General features: G+C 44.3%; 1 protein-coding gene across 3 annotated transcripts in view; it reads left to right on the top strand.

The window, feature by feature from the left end:
- The window catches only part of LOC119954046 (potassium-transporting ATPase alpha chain 2-like), an 87,402-nt gene that overhangs the window by 36,708 nt on the left and 33,722 nt on the right, over positions 1-16,972 (top strand). For all 3 annotated transcript variants that reach the window (XM_038778821.1, XM_038778820.1, XM_038778822.1), the window contains exons 9-12: positions 3,353-3,462; positions 6,931-7,065; positions 10,206-10,398; positions 11,423-11,598. In XM_038778821.1, coding sequence (XP_038634749.1) covers positions 3,353-3,462; positions 6,931-7,065; positions 10,206-10,398; positions 11,423-11,598 — 614 coding nt within the window. The remainder of the gene's footprint in view (positions 1-3,352; positions 3,463-6,930; positions 7,066-10,205; positions 10,399-11,422; positions 11,599-16,972) is intronic.

Here is a 16,972-nt window from a genome sequence, read left to right as displayed (position 1 = left end):
ACGGGAATAGTTTATTGAATAACCTTTCCTTTTTGCAACACGAGCAGCCTTTTCCTACATCTGCTGGCCATTCTTATTCCATCACAATGCAAGTACAGCACTGACTCCAATATCTCCTGCAATGAAAATTATCCTCATTGTAGCTCAGTAGTTCAGCTATTTGTTCAGCCAAGCAGTCTGCTGCCTCTGCTGCATTATGGTGTGAAACGAGACCTACAGGTGCAAGCTTTGCAAAAAATGCGAGTTATATTTAAACTCCAGTGATGCCAGCAAGAATCAGCTCAACTTGGGCAACTCGTGCTTCAGTGCCACCGGCTTCAAAGTGTAATTTGTCAGTGTGTAATAATAACATGATAAATATCCACTGGTCTGTCCTCCCAAACTTACTAATGCCTAAACTACAAATTGGACATGTGCGCACTGTAAAACCATCAGCAATTTCCAGGCTTCTTATATCATTCAAAGCAATGCACATGATACCAATACAAATGTATTCCTAGAAGTTAGTGTGTGAAGTGTTTCTTTGACCCCTTGTCCTCCTTCAGGTACCATGCCCTCAAGAGGGTGTTGGTGACCATTGGGTTTGGTTTGCCATTGCTTTCTGCATATGGCTGATCAGGAAACTCTCTCGCCCTAACTGACTGCCATCTGGCATAGTGGAAGGATTTACAGATTGATAATCAATGTGTTTGGCCTCGTTATGAACACATTTTCCATGGCCACCAAGTCCTGAAGTAGGATTTGAATCCTGAGTTTCTGATCCACAGGCCGAGATGCTAACCATTGCGCAACAAAGCTTTTCTTTGGCTACTTTCATGCTGTAATACAAAGGAGTTACAACAAGGACTGACATTTATATTGAGGCTTAAACCTATTAAAACAAAGTAGTTTAGTCGGACAAAATTGTCACTAAGCCAAGGAAAGAGACATTATGGCAGGTGACCAAGAACTTGGTCTTTAATCAACGTCTTAATGGAGGAGAGAAACGAGTAGAGTTTAATGAAGGAAATCCCAGAACTTTGGCAATAGGTGGCTGAAGGCTTAGTCATCTATGATGGGATATAAAAAGTGGAAAAGTTTGCTCTGAATGCTCTGAGGGCTGCTGGGCTGGGGGAAGTTATATAAATAGACAGGTGAGGTGTTGAGATTTCAAAATAAAGACAAGAATTTTGAAATTAGGTATTGGTGGACTGTAAGCCAATGTAGGTCAGTCTTGTGTGAATGGGACATGGGCAGAAATTTGGATTTAGTCTTTTTTTGGAGGGTAAATGTAATAAGGCCAACTGGAGAAGTGTTGGAGTAGTCAATAAGAAAATACAGGGATGAGGATTTCAGCATCAGATGTACCTGACTGGAAATGGATGATGTTAAGATGTTGGGTGAAGGCAATCCCGCAAAGCATTTGGGATTGGGACTTGGCTCTGGTGAAATGGGATGGTGAGTTTAAGAGTGAGACAGTGGCTAGGTAGGGAGCGGGAATTGGTTGCTGGGGAGCAGAGTTTGTCATGGGTGCTCAAAGTCAATGGCTTTGGTGTTTTCACTGTTTAAGTGGAAAAATCTTGACACGTGTAAGACTGAATATCAGACGAGTAGCTTGACAACAGAGGCAGCAGAGGGGTCAAGAGAGGTAGTGCTGAGTTAGAGCACCTGAGAGAAGTGTTAATTGGATATTGGTCATCTCTAACCTTTCACATATTGTCCGTGTGCTAAACTTTACCTTGTTTCTCTGCATGACATCACTGAATCAGTTAGTAACCCTTCATCTCTGAGGCCAAAGGTTGTGTGTTCAATTCCAACTTCAGAGACCTAAGCATAAAAACCTAGGCTGACATTCCAGTTGGAATACTGGGGGAATGCTGCACTGTTGGAGATGCTGACTTTTAGATATCATTAAAGGGCTGGTCTGTTCCTGTTCTTCCCAGTGGGTGTAACCCTCTCTTTACAACCCCTCCCCAACACACACACTCCCCACGCTGTTTAAAAGAACAGGAGAGTTCAACAGGATGCCAATATTTATTCAGCAGTCGATATCACTCAATGAGATTACCTGGTCATTATCATATTACAGTTTGTACCAACTTGTTCTGTACAAATTGGCTGCTGTATTACCAACATTCCAACAATGACACTGCTTCAAAATTGCTGCAAAGGATTTTCTCTTGTTTGTTTATTGGACATCTCTGGAAAGGCCAACATTTAATATCCATCCCTTCTGGTGTCTGATGGGGAGCTGTCTTCTTGAATCACTACAGTCTCTGCAGTAGGCACTTCCATAATACCACTAGATAGCAAATTCAATGACTTCAACCCAGCAACCAACTGTTACTGGGTCGGTGATATCTTTCCAAGTGACGATGGTGTGTACCTTAATTGGATGAGTACTTGGAGACGATGGCTCTCCCGTTCTCTTGCTACCCATGTCTTTTTAGGTGATGGAAGTGGCAGGGTGTGCAATTTCCTGTTGAAGACGCTTTGGTGAGTTACTGTTGTGGATGTTGTAGATGGTACTTACTGCTGACACAGCGCACTGGTGGTGGACGGATTCAATGTTTAAGGTGGTACTGCTTTGGTCCTGATCTAGCCTCTTGAGAGTTGCTGGAGCTGACTATCATCCAGGTAAGTGGGAAGTGTTCCATCAAAATCAAAATTGTGTCTTAGGATGGTTAAAAGGTTTTGGAATGTCCTGATGTCATGACAGGAATTACATATAAATAGGTGCTCTAAAAAGCTCAGGATGGCTGAGTACAGACATACAGTTGCTATTGATCTTGGTCGTTGCTGAGGTTTCTCTCAGTATGAGCAATTTAGGAGTGTGTGTGTGTGTGTGTATGGGGGGAATGTTTACACCAAAGGCTCATCTCCAGCTATATAGAATCTCTACAGTGCAGAAGGATGCCATTCGGCCTATCCAGTCTACACCGACCTGCAGAAAGATCACTCTACCTCGGCTCACTCCCCTACCTCATTCCCATAACCCAGAACATTGATCACAGCCAATCCACCTAACCTGCACCTCTTTGCAGCTAATAATTTCATTACAATTTATTCCTAGTTTGGAATAGTCGCAGTTTGATTATTCCAACATTCTGCAGAACAGCTGTAAGCAAATATAATTGAAATAATGTGTGGAGAGATAAGGGAGCTAATTTTTCGAGTCTGGATGACTCTTTGTCAAAGCTGTCATCCCAGACTCGAAAGGTGAGCTCCCATTTCTCTCCACAGATTGCTGTCAGACCTGCTGAGATTGTCGAGTATTTTCTGTTTTTGTTTCTGATTCCAGCATCCGTAGTAATTTACTTTTTTAATGGAAAGAATCACTAATGTACAAGTTGTGTATTGTGTTCATTCATAGTTCAGAGCTTCGACCAAACATCACAAACATGGGCTGCTCTGGCCAAGATAATCGCACTCTGCAGTCGAGCAGAATTTGCACCAGGGCAGGAGGATGTCCCGATTATGAAGGTATGACAGAATCATTGTTCAGTTCCCAGAAACTTTCTTTACTTTTTCTTTAGTATCAATCAGATAGAGGACAATAGAAACAAACCCGCCTTGCTGGAATAAATGGAGCTTGACGCTGAGAGGAAAATGTCAGAGATATAATGGGGAGATTGCAGGCACATGGTGGTGGGAAGTCAAAAGGCTAGTAGCTGAGTGAAGTAAAAGAAATTGGGTGTTCAATGGAAACATTTCGATAATTTATATTCTGGAAACTCTGTGCTTGGTGTTAAGATATTGGAGGAAACGTATTCAATCACCAGCAGGCGTTTGAAAATTTGATTTGTTTTCTCCAAATGAGTCAGTTATTTATAAGTTTGACAATGTTTAATAACATGTTAACAGATACTAAGCCTGTTTTAAATGTAAAATCATAGTTGTTGGCTCTTCAAACACTTCGCTGGGGTGTATTGTCCACTGTTTTGTTAATTTTAGTTGAAGTGTAGACACAAAATCAAAACTGAACCTTTTTTTATGAAAGCATGTTCTCCATGGACTGATGCAGCCATTAAAAATCCATCCATCAGACGGGCAGCACGTTGCGCAGTAGTAAGCACTGCTGCCTCACGGCGCCGAGGTCCCAGGTTCGATCGCGACTCTGGGTCATTGTCTGTGTGGAGTTTGCACATTCCCCCCCATGTTTGCGTGAGTTTCTCCCCCACAACACAAAGCTGTGCAGGGTAGGTGGATTGGCCACGCTAAATTGCCCCTTAATTGGAAAAAAATGAATTGGGTACTCTAAATGTTTTTAATAAATAAGTAAATAAATAATACAAATGTATATCAGATATCTCCAGCAGTGTAATATCAAAGGTGGATGGATGAATAGAGGTAAAATTACCATCCAAGTACAGGAAAGAGAGGTTGCGTTGTTTTATCTGAACAATGGGGAGCAAAACGTACAATCTCATCACATTATCCAACTGAATCTCAGATTTTCAGCTGTTACCCTATCTGGCAGATTGTTCCAAATGTTGATCTTTTTGTGATTTTTGTTGTTGTTTTTGTTTTCAGATATCGACCCTAAATTGATTTTTCCCCCCAATATTATTCTTGTTCTTCTGTACGCTATCTTTAAGTAACTCCAAGTTCACCAATTTCTACAACAGCTTAACGTACTGTTTACTTTTAGAAAGCTCTTTCTCATTTGCCTCTGTTCAAAATTAATTGAGCCATCACTTATAGTTGATTGCTTAATGGCTCTGCATCAGTTTCAAAGGGCTGATGTCTAATTCCTGTGGCTTGAAGGCTAAGCTTTGTCATGGTCCTCATGTTGCAGCCTGACCAACTGACTGTGGTTTCAGTCAGACTTCTTCTAACTTGCTCTTTACTGATTTAGTACTGTGGTGAACGTATTGCTACTACAATTCACCACTGTATTGTATTGTATTATGTGATGCCTTTGTGGGCTCCGCCTGTGGCCCCGCCCCCTCAGGGGTGGTATATAAATCTGCAGCCTGTAGGCGGCACTCAGTACAAGGCAGGCACAGGTCTAGCTTATTAAAACCACTGTTCACTTCTACTAATCGTCTCGTGTGAATTGATGGTCGCATCAAGTACCACATAATTTTAAATTATTTGTCACACCTATATCCAACTAAATGTGACTCAATAGCTCATTAGCAGTGTCAAGTAAGAGTCTTAAGTACTAGGTGAAGAAGGTGTGATTCTGTGTGGATCACGGGTGGTTGTCCCACCTCTGGCCAGTGGCCCCCTCCTTCAAGAGCTACATAGAACCCACCCAGAGCAGTCAGAGATGAAGATGTTGGTGCAGATTTATGTCTGGTGGCCAGGAAGAACCAGTCCAGCAGTATCACCCTTGCCAAATGCAGCAACCCTTGCTGCCTTCTGCCACTCTTCGCGCTTGGGAATGGCTAGATCGCCTGTGGACTAGGGTCCAGGGTGATTATGTGGGTCTGCTTGTGGGCAAGATGCTGATCGATGCCCAGTAGCTTATTAGTTGAAGAAATGGAGACCATTACCTTGGTGGCCATGGTCGATTCCTTGCATTCATGGGATTTCTGAGTCAATTGTTTCTGACAATGGCACCCTCTTCATCAGCGATGATCTCCAGGCTCTTGTGCGAACCAATGGCATATGACACACGGGGATAGCCCTGACCACCCAACATCGAATGGTCTGGCTGAGAAGGCCATCTAAACTTTCAAGAAAAAGCAATCTGGCTAATTATTTTGTTTGTTGTACAACTCCGCTCATTCAACCACAAAGTCACACCAGCTGAGCTGCTCATGGTTGAGAACCCGATTGGATCTTGTGTTTCCAAATTTGGAGGGGAAGGTGGAGGCACATCAGGCCCCCTAGAAGAGTCATTGGTCAGAACAGAGGGGCGAAGGACATTCTGGGTGGGAGACCCGGTTTTGGTCTGTAATTTTATCTCACATTTGACTTGGTTAGAAGGATGGGTTTTGGCCAAGTCAGGTCTGTTGTTTTATGTGGTCAATGTGAATGGGAAGACCATCAGAAAGCGTGTCGAGCACTTGAGATGTCAAGGATTGGCGACCCCCAAGTTGGAGTCGATAAGTTCAGCTAGCATTGTGAATACTCCTGTACTTCTGTTCATCCACGGGGAGAGGCGCCTGTTTCTGTTCATCCACGGGGAGAGGCTCCTGTTTCTGTTCATCCACGGGGAGAAGCTCCTGTTTCTGTTCATCCACGGGGAGAGGCGCCTGTTTCTGTTCATCCACGGGGAGAGGCTTCTGTTGCTGTTCATCCACGGGGAGAGGCTCCTGTTTCTGTTCATCCACGGGGAGAAGCTCCTGTTTCTGTTCATCCACAGGGAGAGGCTCCTGTTTCTGTTCATCCACGGGGAGAGGCTCTTGTTTCTGTTCAACCAATTGTGCATGTTGAGGCCATTTCACCCGCCGTGAAGTGGGCCCCCCTGAGTGTTGACCACTCAAGTCACCCAAAAGAGTGCCGAGCCTGTGGCAGGGTTACGGAGGTCTGAGAGTTCCTGGAGTTCTCTGGTCCAATTGACTTTTTGATGAATTCACTTTTCCCTGTTGTCTTTGTTAACACTTGTGGCTTCTGTATATAGTTTTGGTGTGGTTGTAATCAGGGACTTGAGGGGGAGGGATGTGATAGCGTGGCTCCTTTCAGTGAGTGAGCTTCACGGACCACGTGACCGACTTGGGGCCAATTGTGCAGGAGCGTGTGAACCCCGACCAATTGAAAGTTTGAGCGGACCTCCCAGGCAGTGTGGACCAGGGAGCCAAAGTGTTCATATTTGTTGTACTGTTTTCTGTGCCTGTTGCCTAATTGCCTTTGCCTTTCATCAATAAACCCCTTTGTTAACTACAGGAAGCTTCAAGGATGTGCCTCGGGCCACCACAATACCTTTTGAAATAAATATTGATGGTGTTTCTCTAAAGAGGAATATTGAACTCAATGTTGTTTTTTATTTGGCACACACAGCGAGATGTGGTTGGAGACGCCTCTGAAACTGCTCTTCTGAAGTTCTCTGAAACTGTATTTGGTAATGTGATGGAATTCAGGGAGGAGAATACCAAAATATTTGAAATACCATTCACTTCAACCAACAAATTTCAGGTAATGCACGAGTATCGCAGGAGAGCATAGTTTTGGTACATTTCTAAGTCTTTGTTAAATAACTCATAAATGCAACAATATCACAGCCCGCTAACAGGTTTGAGGTTTATGATTAGTCGCTAAGCTGCTTTCCTAACCCCGCATTAGTTGTTAAATTTGAAAGAACGAATCTGAGTTTAGAAACTATTTAAAAATCACAAATGCTTGTGTTCTTTGCAGCCGATGAGGATCTTCAGGAGCACTGGAGTTCTCTCTGTGAAAACAACTTGGACTTTTTGACCCGAAATGTATCCAAAATATGGCTGTGTTGTCGATATCAAGTTACATAAAAGTATCCTCCCATTTTCATTAAAGTACATATTACGATCCCAGACCAGACCCCAACAGTGGCTAGGATAATGGATCAAAACGCCAATATTATACTTTATTTTAGAAGACTGTGCTGAAAGAAGGATTCACTAGAGGAGTGATTGCATGAGAAAATAGGGCTTTGGTATTTTAAAACAAAACTTTATTTTGAATACAATATTAAACTCTTTAACTTCACACCCGAAAAGAACAGTTTACAATTGCCCCTTAACTGCTACTCAATTCTCCATTAAACAACAAGAAAAGAAACATACAGCTCTTAATCCAGTTTAAAATCAGCAGGGCATCGAGTAATCCTTGCTTTGCAGAACAGGCTTGGGCCCCGATTAGAACCCCTGCAGACTCTGGCTGAATATCTTCAAGTAGCTGCTTCAACTAGGTTGTTTCAGCCTCTTTCTTGTCTTCAACCAAGACTGCTCTGCTTCAAAATATTATTACTCTTTTTTTAAACCTACCTTACTGTGAGATAATTGTGGACACAGTGTCAGACAGACCAGACTTCAACTCTTCCCCCAAAGGTTTTCTCAAAAATCCCTCTCTCCCTTAACTCCATCCAGCACTGACATCATCTCCCCAAGCTGAAAATCACATGAGCTTTCCAGAGATTGAATGCACATTAACTCCCCTGGAGCTGTCCCCAATCAAACCACAGTGCATTAGCTCAGACTGAAATAAAACATTCCTTTGTCACCTTCTGACTCCTAAAGGCACCCAGGCACTGCAAAACTGAATTATAAAAAAAAAAACATGACCACTGCAGTCAAACACACTCCAACCTCAGGTTTTTAACCCTTAAATTGCCAAATACTTTGAATCCAATCAAAAATCCAATCTAAAATTTTCCAGCCATCGCATTCTCCCAAATCAAAATAGGGCATAAATCAACATAAACAGCTGCTATCAGCAGGAAAGTGTTGAGCTCATTCAATGTGTTTATTCTATTATGCGTGTATGCTTTTGACTATCATTTGTGTACAACAGGCACAACATGTTTTAGAATCTGCAAGCATGTAACTGATGGCATGAAAATTAATGAAAAGAAACAAATAATAAATTAATTTTGAGTGACAATAACTTTAAAAAAAAAACTCTGGGCGGCACAGTGGTGGAGTGATTAGCACTGCTGCCTCACGGTGCTGAGGACCCGGGTTCAATCACGGCCCTGAGTCACTGTCCGTGTGGAGTTTGCGTGGGTCTCACCCCAACAACCCAAAAGATGTGCAGGCTTGGTGGATTGGACACACTAAATTGCCCCTTGGAAAAAAATAATTGGGTACTCTAAAATTTATTTTAAAAAAACTCAAGAAGTTGCAGAAGAATGATTATCTTTCCTGCTCGGTCTGTCGGTTTGCTCTCCATGTGAAGACACACTCCGAACAATTACAACTGGACGCTATTCACATTTGAGATTAGGAGATGAGGCCAGTCTTATGAGCAGAATCTGGTTCAAGCAAAGCGATTTATGGAGACTTTGGCCTTTATGCCCCAGAATTCTGCAATTCTTTGATTTTAGAAGCACAGAAGGAGGCCATTTGGCCGATTGTGGCTGCACCAACTCTCCAAATCAGCAATTCACTTTATGCCGTTTTCTTGCTCTCTCCCCATAACTCTGCACATTCTTCCTTTCCAGATAACAAACTACGTAATCTCAGCTTTCTGGGTCACCATGTCCTTTTGAACCTCAAGCTCATTGCAAAGCTGACATCAGCTACAGGAAGTATTTTTCATGATCGCAAGACACCAGCGGCATTTGTAAAATTAAAAGATTGGTAGTCGGGTTTCAATAATGTCGAAGAAAATGAATTTCCTTTAATAGGCTAGAGATGCAGAAGTAGAAACGAAAGAGAAAATGCTGGAAAAACTCAGTAGGTCTGGCAGCATCTGTAGGGAGAGGAAAGAGCTACCGTTTCGAGTCCAATGACTCTTTGTCAAAAGTTGATTATCATAGAATTTACAGTGCAGAAGGAGGCCATTCGGCCCATCGAGTCTGCACTGGCTCTTGGAAAGAGCACCCTACACAAGGCCAACACCTCCACCTTATCCCCATGACCCAGTAAATCCACCCAACACTAAGGGCAATTTTGGACACTAAAGGCAATTTATCATGGCCAATCCACCTAACCTGCACATCTTTGGATTGTCGGAGGAAACCGGAGCACCCGGAGGAAACCCACGCAGACACGGGGAGGATGTGCAGACTCCGCACAGACAGTGACCCAAGCCGGAATCGAACCTGGGACCCTGGAGCTGTGAAGCAATTGTGCTATCCACAATGCTACCATGCAGAAGTAGAAATTTTTATGGTGCATCTTCAAACACACAACCTATTGTGACTCCTCCTAAGTTGAGCTTTGGGCCTCATTTCAATATTTTTTGAGGAGATCAGTTTATGGCTGCATTCTTTGCGAACAGCTGCCATCGAGCAAGGCTGGGGTGGGTGGTGGGGAGCTGTGCCCAGGATCTAATTTACGAGAGGAACTCTAAGGGAAGCAATGAGCCTCACAATCATATGACTGGTTTAGCCAATGTTTGAAAAATCATCCATCCAATTTGGGGTGGAACATTTGTCAGGTGCCCTTTGGGCATGGGCTGTAGCAACATGAAATCGGGGTTCCTTGGTTATTATTCCGTGTGCAGATAACAAGAGTAGCAAGACCCAATTTTTCCTCTCCCTTTTTTAAAATCATAAAATATTTCATCTGCATCTTTTCTCCTTACAGCAAAATGAAACTAATACATTAGATGTGTAATTTAAGCATTTTTATTTTTAGCTGTCCATTCATAGGACCAACAATCCATATGATAAACGTCTCCTCTTGGTGATGAAGGGAGCACCAGAGCGTATCTTGGAGTCTTGTTCCACCGTAATGCTTCAGGGCAGAGAGGTTCCACTGGAAGATGACGAGATAGAAGTCATTCAGTCGGCTTATCTTGAATTTGGAGGATTGGGAGAGAGAGTTCTAGGTAAGAGGAATAGGTAAGGGGTGCACCGTGTACCACCCACGAGAGCATTTAAATTGAGAAAATGATCTTACTGGAATTCATAATCAACTGGAGAAGATAACAATTAGCTCAGTGAATCTATCGAACAGCAGTGGCTGGGATTTGTTGCTTGTGGGCGGGCTGTAAAATTTGGTGACGCAGCAAAACGTCCGCTGACATTTGGTGGGAATTTCCGATGGGACTAGAAATTCCCAGCCTGCGAAACCAGAACAGTCAACTCATCCAGGGCCTGCTTTGAGATGTGTTCCTCCTCTAATGCTTTCAGCAGCAAAGATCAAGAATGTATCCATTTTTTTTTTTTTGAATACAATAACTCAACTAACATTGATTTCAGTAAAGACCTTCTCCTTCTGATACCCTATCCCAAGAAGGCATTGGCGGCCATGGACCTCCATTTGATTGGTCCAGGATTATATATGGCAAACCTGTGCAGTGGTTTGCTGTTGCCCTCTGTAGTATGGTTGACCAGGAAACCTTTCTTCTCTTATCGCCTGCCATTCGCCTGAATATTTGACTTTGGTGTTATTAAAACTAACTAGTGAGTGACGGGTTTTCGACAGACTCATTTGCAAGTGATCGCTTTAACCTAATTTTCCTAGGCCATTGCTTTAGCAGAGGGTCTGTTGTAGATTTGGTGGGACTGAAAAGTTGGCTGGTGCTATTTTCAGCATAAATAAGTGTTAGTTTGCATTTCTCCTGTGCTATGTTTAACATGATTATAGAACGATTATAGCACTGCAGGAGGCCATTGGCCCATCGTGTCCGCGCCAGCTTTTGGCGTGATGCTCGATTTCTCTGCTAAATCTCAGGAAAGCTGTTTATGTAATCTTAAATATTTTGTAATTTTCTTCCTTAAATCAACCGAATGTTCCACCTTCAGTCTGTTTTTATTTTGCTTGCCAATCGACTGTATAGATTTTGATGGAAATTTAATGTCACATTTACGTTTTGTGAGTTTTTGACGAGCAATTTTCAATTCTTTTAGGATTTTGTCACCAATATTTGCCAAAAGACAAATATCCAGAATTGTACATTTTTGACGCAGACAGCAGGAACTTCCCAGTCTCCAATTTATGCTTCATTGGTCTCCTGTCTCTGATCGATCCACCCCGGTCGAGTGTGCCAGACGCTATCCTAAAATGCAGAAGTGCAGGAATCAGGGTATGTGACTTCTATTGCATGTAATTTGCAGTTAATACTTTCTATCTAATAATAATAATAATACTAATAATGGCTTATTGTCACAAGTGGGCTTCAATGAAGTTACTGTGAGAAACCCCTAGTCGCCACATTCCGGCGCCTGTTCGGGGAGGCCGGTACGGGAATTGAACCCGCGCTGCTGGCATTATTCTGTATTACAATCCAGCTGTTTAGCTCACTGTGCTAAACCAGCACCAGAGGGTTGTGAGTATCTGGAACGCGTTGCCACGGGAGGTTGTGGAAGCAGATACATTAACGGGGTTCAAAAGGCATCTCGACAAACAGGTGGATAGGATGGGTATAGAGGGGTACGGCACAAGGAAGTGCTGAGGGCTTTGGCAAAGGTCGGTATCATGACCGGTACAGGCTTGGAGGGCCGAAGGGCCTGTTCCTGTGCTGGATTTTTCTTGTTTTTTGTTCTTTGTTCTGTGGCTTTAAGTTCCAGATTTCCCAACCGTTTCAATCTTGGAGGTATTTTGGGTGGGAATGGTACTCTGTTGCTTGTGGAGTGAAACTAATTGCAAATGACCTTGGTGCCCTGGTATAGAGAAGCAGAAAGCAAGAAGATGGTCTAAAAGGTAGAGAACCAATGGCTAAATTATTTACTTCATCCACAGGTAATGGTTATGGATGCAACAATATACTAAATATTAGGGAAACGTTCATATTTATTATCTAGGAATATATATCTTTTTTAAAAATCAATCAGTATACTTAATTTTGAAAGGGAATTTCATTAACTTGGTCTAGAGGGCTTTTTACTATAAGCTGAAGTGGCCCACACAGCTTTTCAGCACAGAACCTGCGACATCTGTAAGTAGATAAAACAGCATACAGTCAATCAGATTAAAGATTTCTCAGACAGTAAAGCCTGAAGTTAAAAAAAGCAGGAAATAGTTATATTTAAGTCAGTGTACAGAAAGCAAAACAAAAGATTGGACCATATCATAGAATTGGGGGAGAAACTACTGTAGAGAAATATAGACATAAAATAATATAATTACTATTTATTTTTAAAACCATGACTATTCATTTTCTTTGGGAGTGAGATTCCACACCATTCGCCCCCTCGCTGCCCCTCCCACCAGTATCAACACCCTGGCAGTTACCACTGACCAGAAGCTTAACTACCAGCCATATAAACACGGTTGTTACAAGAGCAGGGCAGAAACTGGGAATTCTGTGGTGAATAAATCTCCCAAGCTTGTCCATCATCTACAAGACACAACTCAGGAGCGAGATGGAACACTCGATACTTGTTTTAAAAAAAACTCAACACCATCCAGGACAAAGCAACTTGCTTGATTGCACTGCATCTACTACCTGAAACATTCACTTACTCCACTGCCAATGCACCATGGCTGCAACATGTGCCATCTACAAGATATACTGTAGCAACTGGCCAAGGCTACTTCAACAGCACCGTCCAATCTTGTGACATCTATCACCTCGAAGAACAAAGGCAGCAGATGCATGGGAATAGCACCAACAACAAGTTCGTCTCGAAGCCATTTTGCCTTGAAACTATATTGTCATTCTTTCACTGTTGTTGGAGTCAATAGCCTGGAACTTCCTCCCTCACAGCATTGTCGGCATACCTATGACACATGTACTGCAGCAGTTCAACAAGGCGGCTCACCACCACTCAAGGGCAACTAGAGGTGGGCAATAAATGTTGGTCTAGCCACTGGTCAAATCTTAAGAGTAAATACATTAAAACAGGCAAAACTAAAAAGCATTAGCAGGAAGTTGACTGCTCAGGGGGCAGAGGTTGGAGCGATGCGGTGGCATAGTGGTATTGCTGCTGAACAAGTAAACCAGAGACCCAGAGTAATACCATTTTCAAGTCCCACCATTGCAGATGGTGAAATTTGAATTTAATTAAAAATATGTAATTAATGATGACCATAAAACCATTGTCCATTATCGTAAAAACCCATCTGGTTCATTAATGTCGTTTAGGGAAGGAAATATGCACCCTTACCTGGTCTGGCCTACATGTCACTCCAGATTCACAGCAATGTGGTTGACTCTTAACTGTGCACGTTCACAAGCAACTAGGGATGAGTGATAAATGCTGGCCAAGCCTGCGACGTCATAGAATAATTCAGTGCAGAAGAGGCCTGTTGACCCATTGAGTCTACATCGACTCATGAAAAACACCTGACCCATCAACCTAATTCCCATTTGCCAGCACTTGGCCCATAGCCTTGAATGTTATGATATGCCAAGTGCGCATCCAGGTACTTTTCTCAAGGATGTGAGGCAACCCGTCTCTACCATCCTCCCAGGAAATGCATTCTAGACCATCACCACTCTCTGTGTAAGAACGGTTTTCCTCACATCCGCCTTAAACTTCCTGCCTGTCTCCTTGAACTTGTACCCCTCATAGCTGATGCTTTAACTAAGGGGAACAGCTGCTCCCTATCCACCCTCATAATCTTGTACACTCGATCAGATCATCCCCTCAGTATTCCTAGCTCCAGCGAAAACAACCCAAGCCTATCCAACTTCTCTTTATAACTTAAAGTAGTTAATTGAAAGGACATTTTATTATGCTAAAGGCACTATATAAATTAGTTGTTAAATTGCAGTCCAAGTCTGTAATCAATTGACAATTGGAACTTTAAGGAGATCAGACATTTCCTTATTGATTCCTGTCCAGCTAGGAACCAATGCACAGAAGCATACGCTCTGCAGTTCAAGTCTAATAAAGTCTATTGAAGAAGAAAGAGTGGCTTATCTTCTTAGGATAGAGCCTGCCAGGATTGGGAGATGGGAATGGACATTGAGAAGACTGTTAGGAAAAGAAAGGTAGTTTTAAGGAATTCATATTTGTATTGGTTAACATTAGAAATAAGGTAGAGTTTTAAGTGGGCTTAATTAATGCTTTTGGGTGAGATTCTCCGCAAATGCGGAGAATCGTAAAGGCTGCCATGGGACAGGCCGTGACCCACGGCAGCCTTCACGCCCACTTCCGGGGCCGATTCTCTCCCCCCCCCCACCCCGGGCGGGGCAAGGAGCACGGCCCCTTGCGTCACGTTGGCGCGGCCTTGATGACGGTCGTCAAGGCTGCACGCCAAGCGTCACGCCGGCTGACGCGGCCGATGACGTCAGCCGCGTATGCGCAGGTTGGACAACGGAAACCCACGCATGCGCAGTTGGCGTCATTTCCCTCAGCCACCCCGCAAGACGTGGCGGCTTGATCTTGCGGGGCGGCGGAGGGAAAAGAGTTATGGACGCACGGTCCGCGATCGGTGCCCACCGATCGCGGGCCTATGTCCCCCTTGACACTGCCGTCGTACTGCCGTGCCACTCGGGTCCCCAGATGCCCCAAACGTTCGGGCGGCAGATGCCCAAACGGGCATCTGCCGCCCGTTTCACGACGGCAGCAAGCAGGTGTGTTTGGCGTGAAGGCCCGGCCGCTCGGCCCATCGGCCTCGGAGACTCGTCGCTCGCCGTAAAAAACGGCAAGTGGCGATTCATGGCGTGGGCCGGGTTGGGGGGGGGGGGAATAGCAGGAGGGCATGAAAAATGTTGGGAGGCCCTCCCGCTATTCTCCCACCCGGCGTGGGGGGGCGGAGAATTGCCCCATTGTGTCTGATGGGGTAAAACCTATAGTTATATTGATGCTGTGAGGGTTGGTTATGTTCCAACTGTGTCTTTATTGTGCTTGGAGAGGGTTATGAAGAATAAATAAAAGACGTGGCAGCACGGTAGCATTGTGGATAGCACAATCGCTTCACAGCTCCAGGGTCCCAGGTTCGATTCCGGCTTGGGTTGCTGTCTGTGTGGAGTCTGCACATCCTCCCCGTGTGTGCGTGGGTTTCCTCCGGGTGCTCCGGTTTCCTTCCACAGTCCAAAGTTGTGCAGGTTAGGTGGATTGGCCTAAATGTCCAAAATTGCCCTTAGTGTTGGGTGGGGTACTGGGTTATGGGGATAGGGTGGAGGTGTTGACCTTGGGTAGGATGCTCTTTCCAAGAGCCGGTGTAGACTCGATGGGCCGAATGGCCTCCTTCTGCACTGTAAATTCTATGTAATAAAAATAAACATGTGGGTGTTGCTCAGCAACTGGGGCCTTATAAGAGAAGATTTTAAGTTTTAGTTTAGCTAATTTGGTTGCAGTGAGAGTGAAGATAGCGCTCTCAGTTCTGCAAGAAGCAGTTGTTTAAGGCCTGAGAGGGCACATCTCTCTCAGCTTTGCTAAAGGAAAAGCCAGACCTTGTAGTAATGGCTAAGAAATCTGAAGAGCAGCTAATTAAAGAGAAATGAACGGAAGTTCCAAGATGTCTGAGTTTAAAGTTACTCGAACAGAGACCAGCTCAGTAAAATGACAGACAGAAACAGCGGAGAAATGTGATGTGGTTACTCAATGTGGTTCTTGCACTGGCGGTGGGATCAAAGCCAGAGATAATTGTGTCTTTGGATGCAGAATAGTCCTTCAACAGGGTTGAGTGGAGATACTTGTTTACGGTTCTGGAGAACCTTGGGTTTATTCCTGGGTTTGTGTCGCGGGTGCAGCTGTTGTATGAGGCACTGTCGGCTAGTGTGTGAACTAACCCCATGAGTTTGGGGTCCTTCATGTTATATAGGGGGACGGGGCAGGGTTTTCATTTGTTTTCGTTGTTGTTCACATTGACGATTGAACCATTGGCAATTGCATTGAGAGCCTCGGAAATGTGGAGAGGGATTGTGAGGGTGGGATGGATAACATGGTGTCGTTGTACACTAACTATCTTTTGTTATACGTAAGGGGGCAGTGATGGGTGATATTATGGCGATATTGGAGATGTTCGGCTCTTTTTCGGAATATAAGTTGAATGTTGGGAAAAGTGAGTGTTTTGTGGTTGGCCATCGAGGGGTGGGGGGGGGGCGTGGTGGTGGGGGCTGCCTTTTCATTGTGCTGGGACTAGCTTCCACGATCTGGGGGTCCAGATGCTGTGGGATTGGGCGTGGTTTCGCAAGCTGAACTTTATTGGTCTGGCAAATAGGGTGAGGGGAGATTTGCAGAGATGGGATAGCCTACCATTGCCTCTGGTGGGCCAGGTGCAAGTGATTAAGATGAATATATTGCCAAGAATCGTGGGCGCGATTCTCCGCTGCCCACGACGGGTCGGAGAATAGCGGGAGGGCCTTCCCGACAATTTTCACGGCCTCCCGCTATTCTCCCCCCCCCCCCCCCCCCCCCCCCGGCCGCCCCCTGACACGAATCGCTGCTCGCCGTTTTTTACGGCGAACAGCGATTCTCCGAGAGTTTAATACAGCTCTCGGTGATATTCAGGGCATATCTTACCAAGGTCAGAGTGAGTTGTTTTTTTTGAAGGGGTTGAAGCTG

This window comes from Scyliorhinus canicula, chromosome 19 (genome assembly GCF_902713615.1).
Source record: "Scyliorhinus canicula chromosome 19, sScyCan1.1, whole genome shotgun sequence".
Classification (NCBI taxonomy): domain Eukaryota; kingdom Metazoa; phylum Chordata; class Chondrichthyes; order Carcharhiniformes; family Scyliorhinidae; genus Scyliorhinus; species Scyliorhinus canicula.
This window is presented reverse-complemented; position numbering and strand designations above follow the sequence as displayed.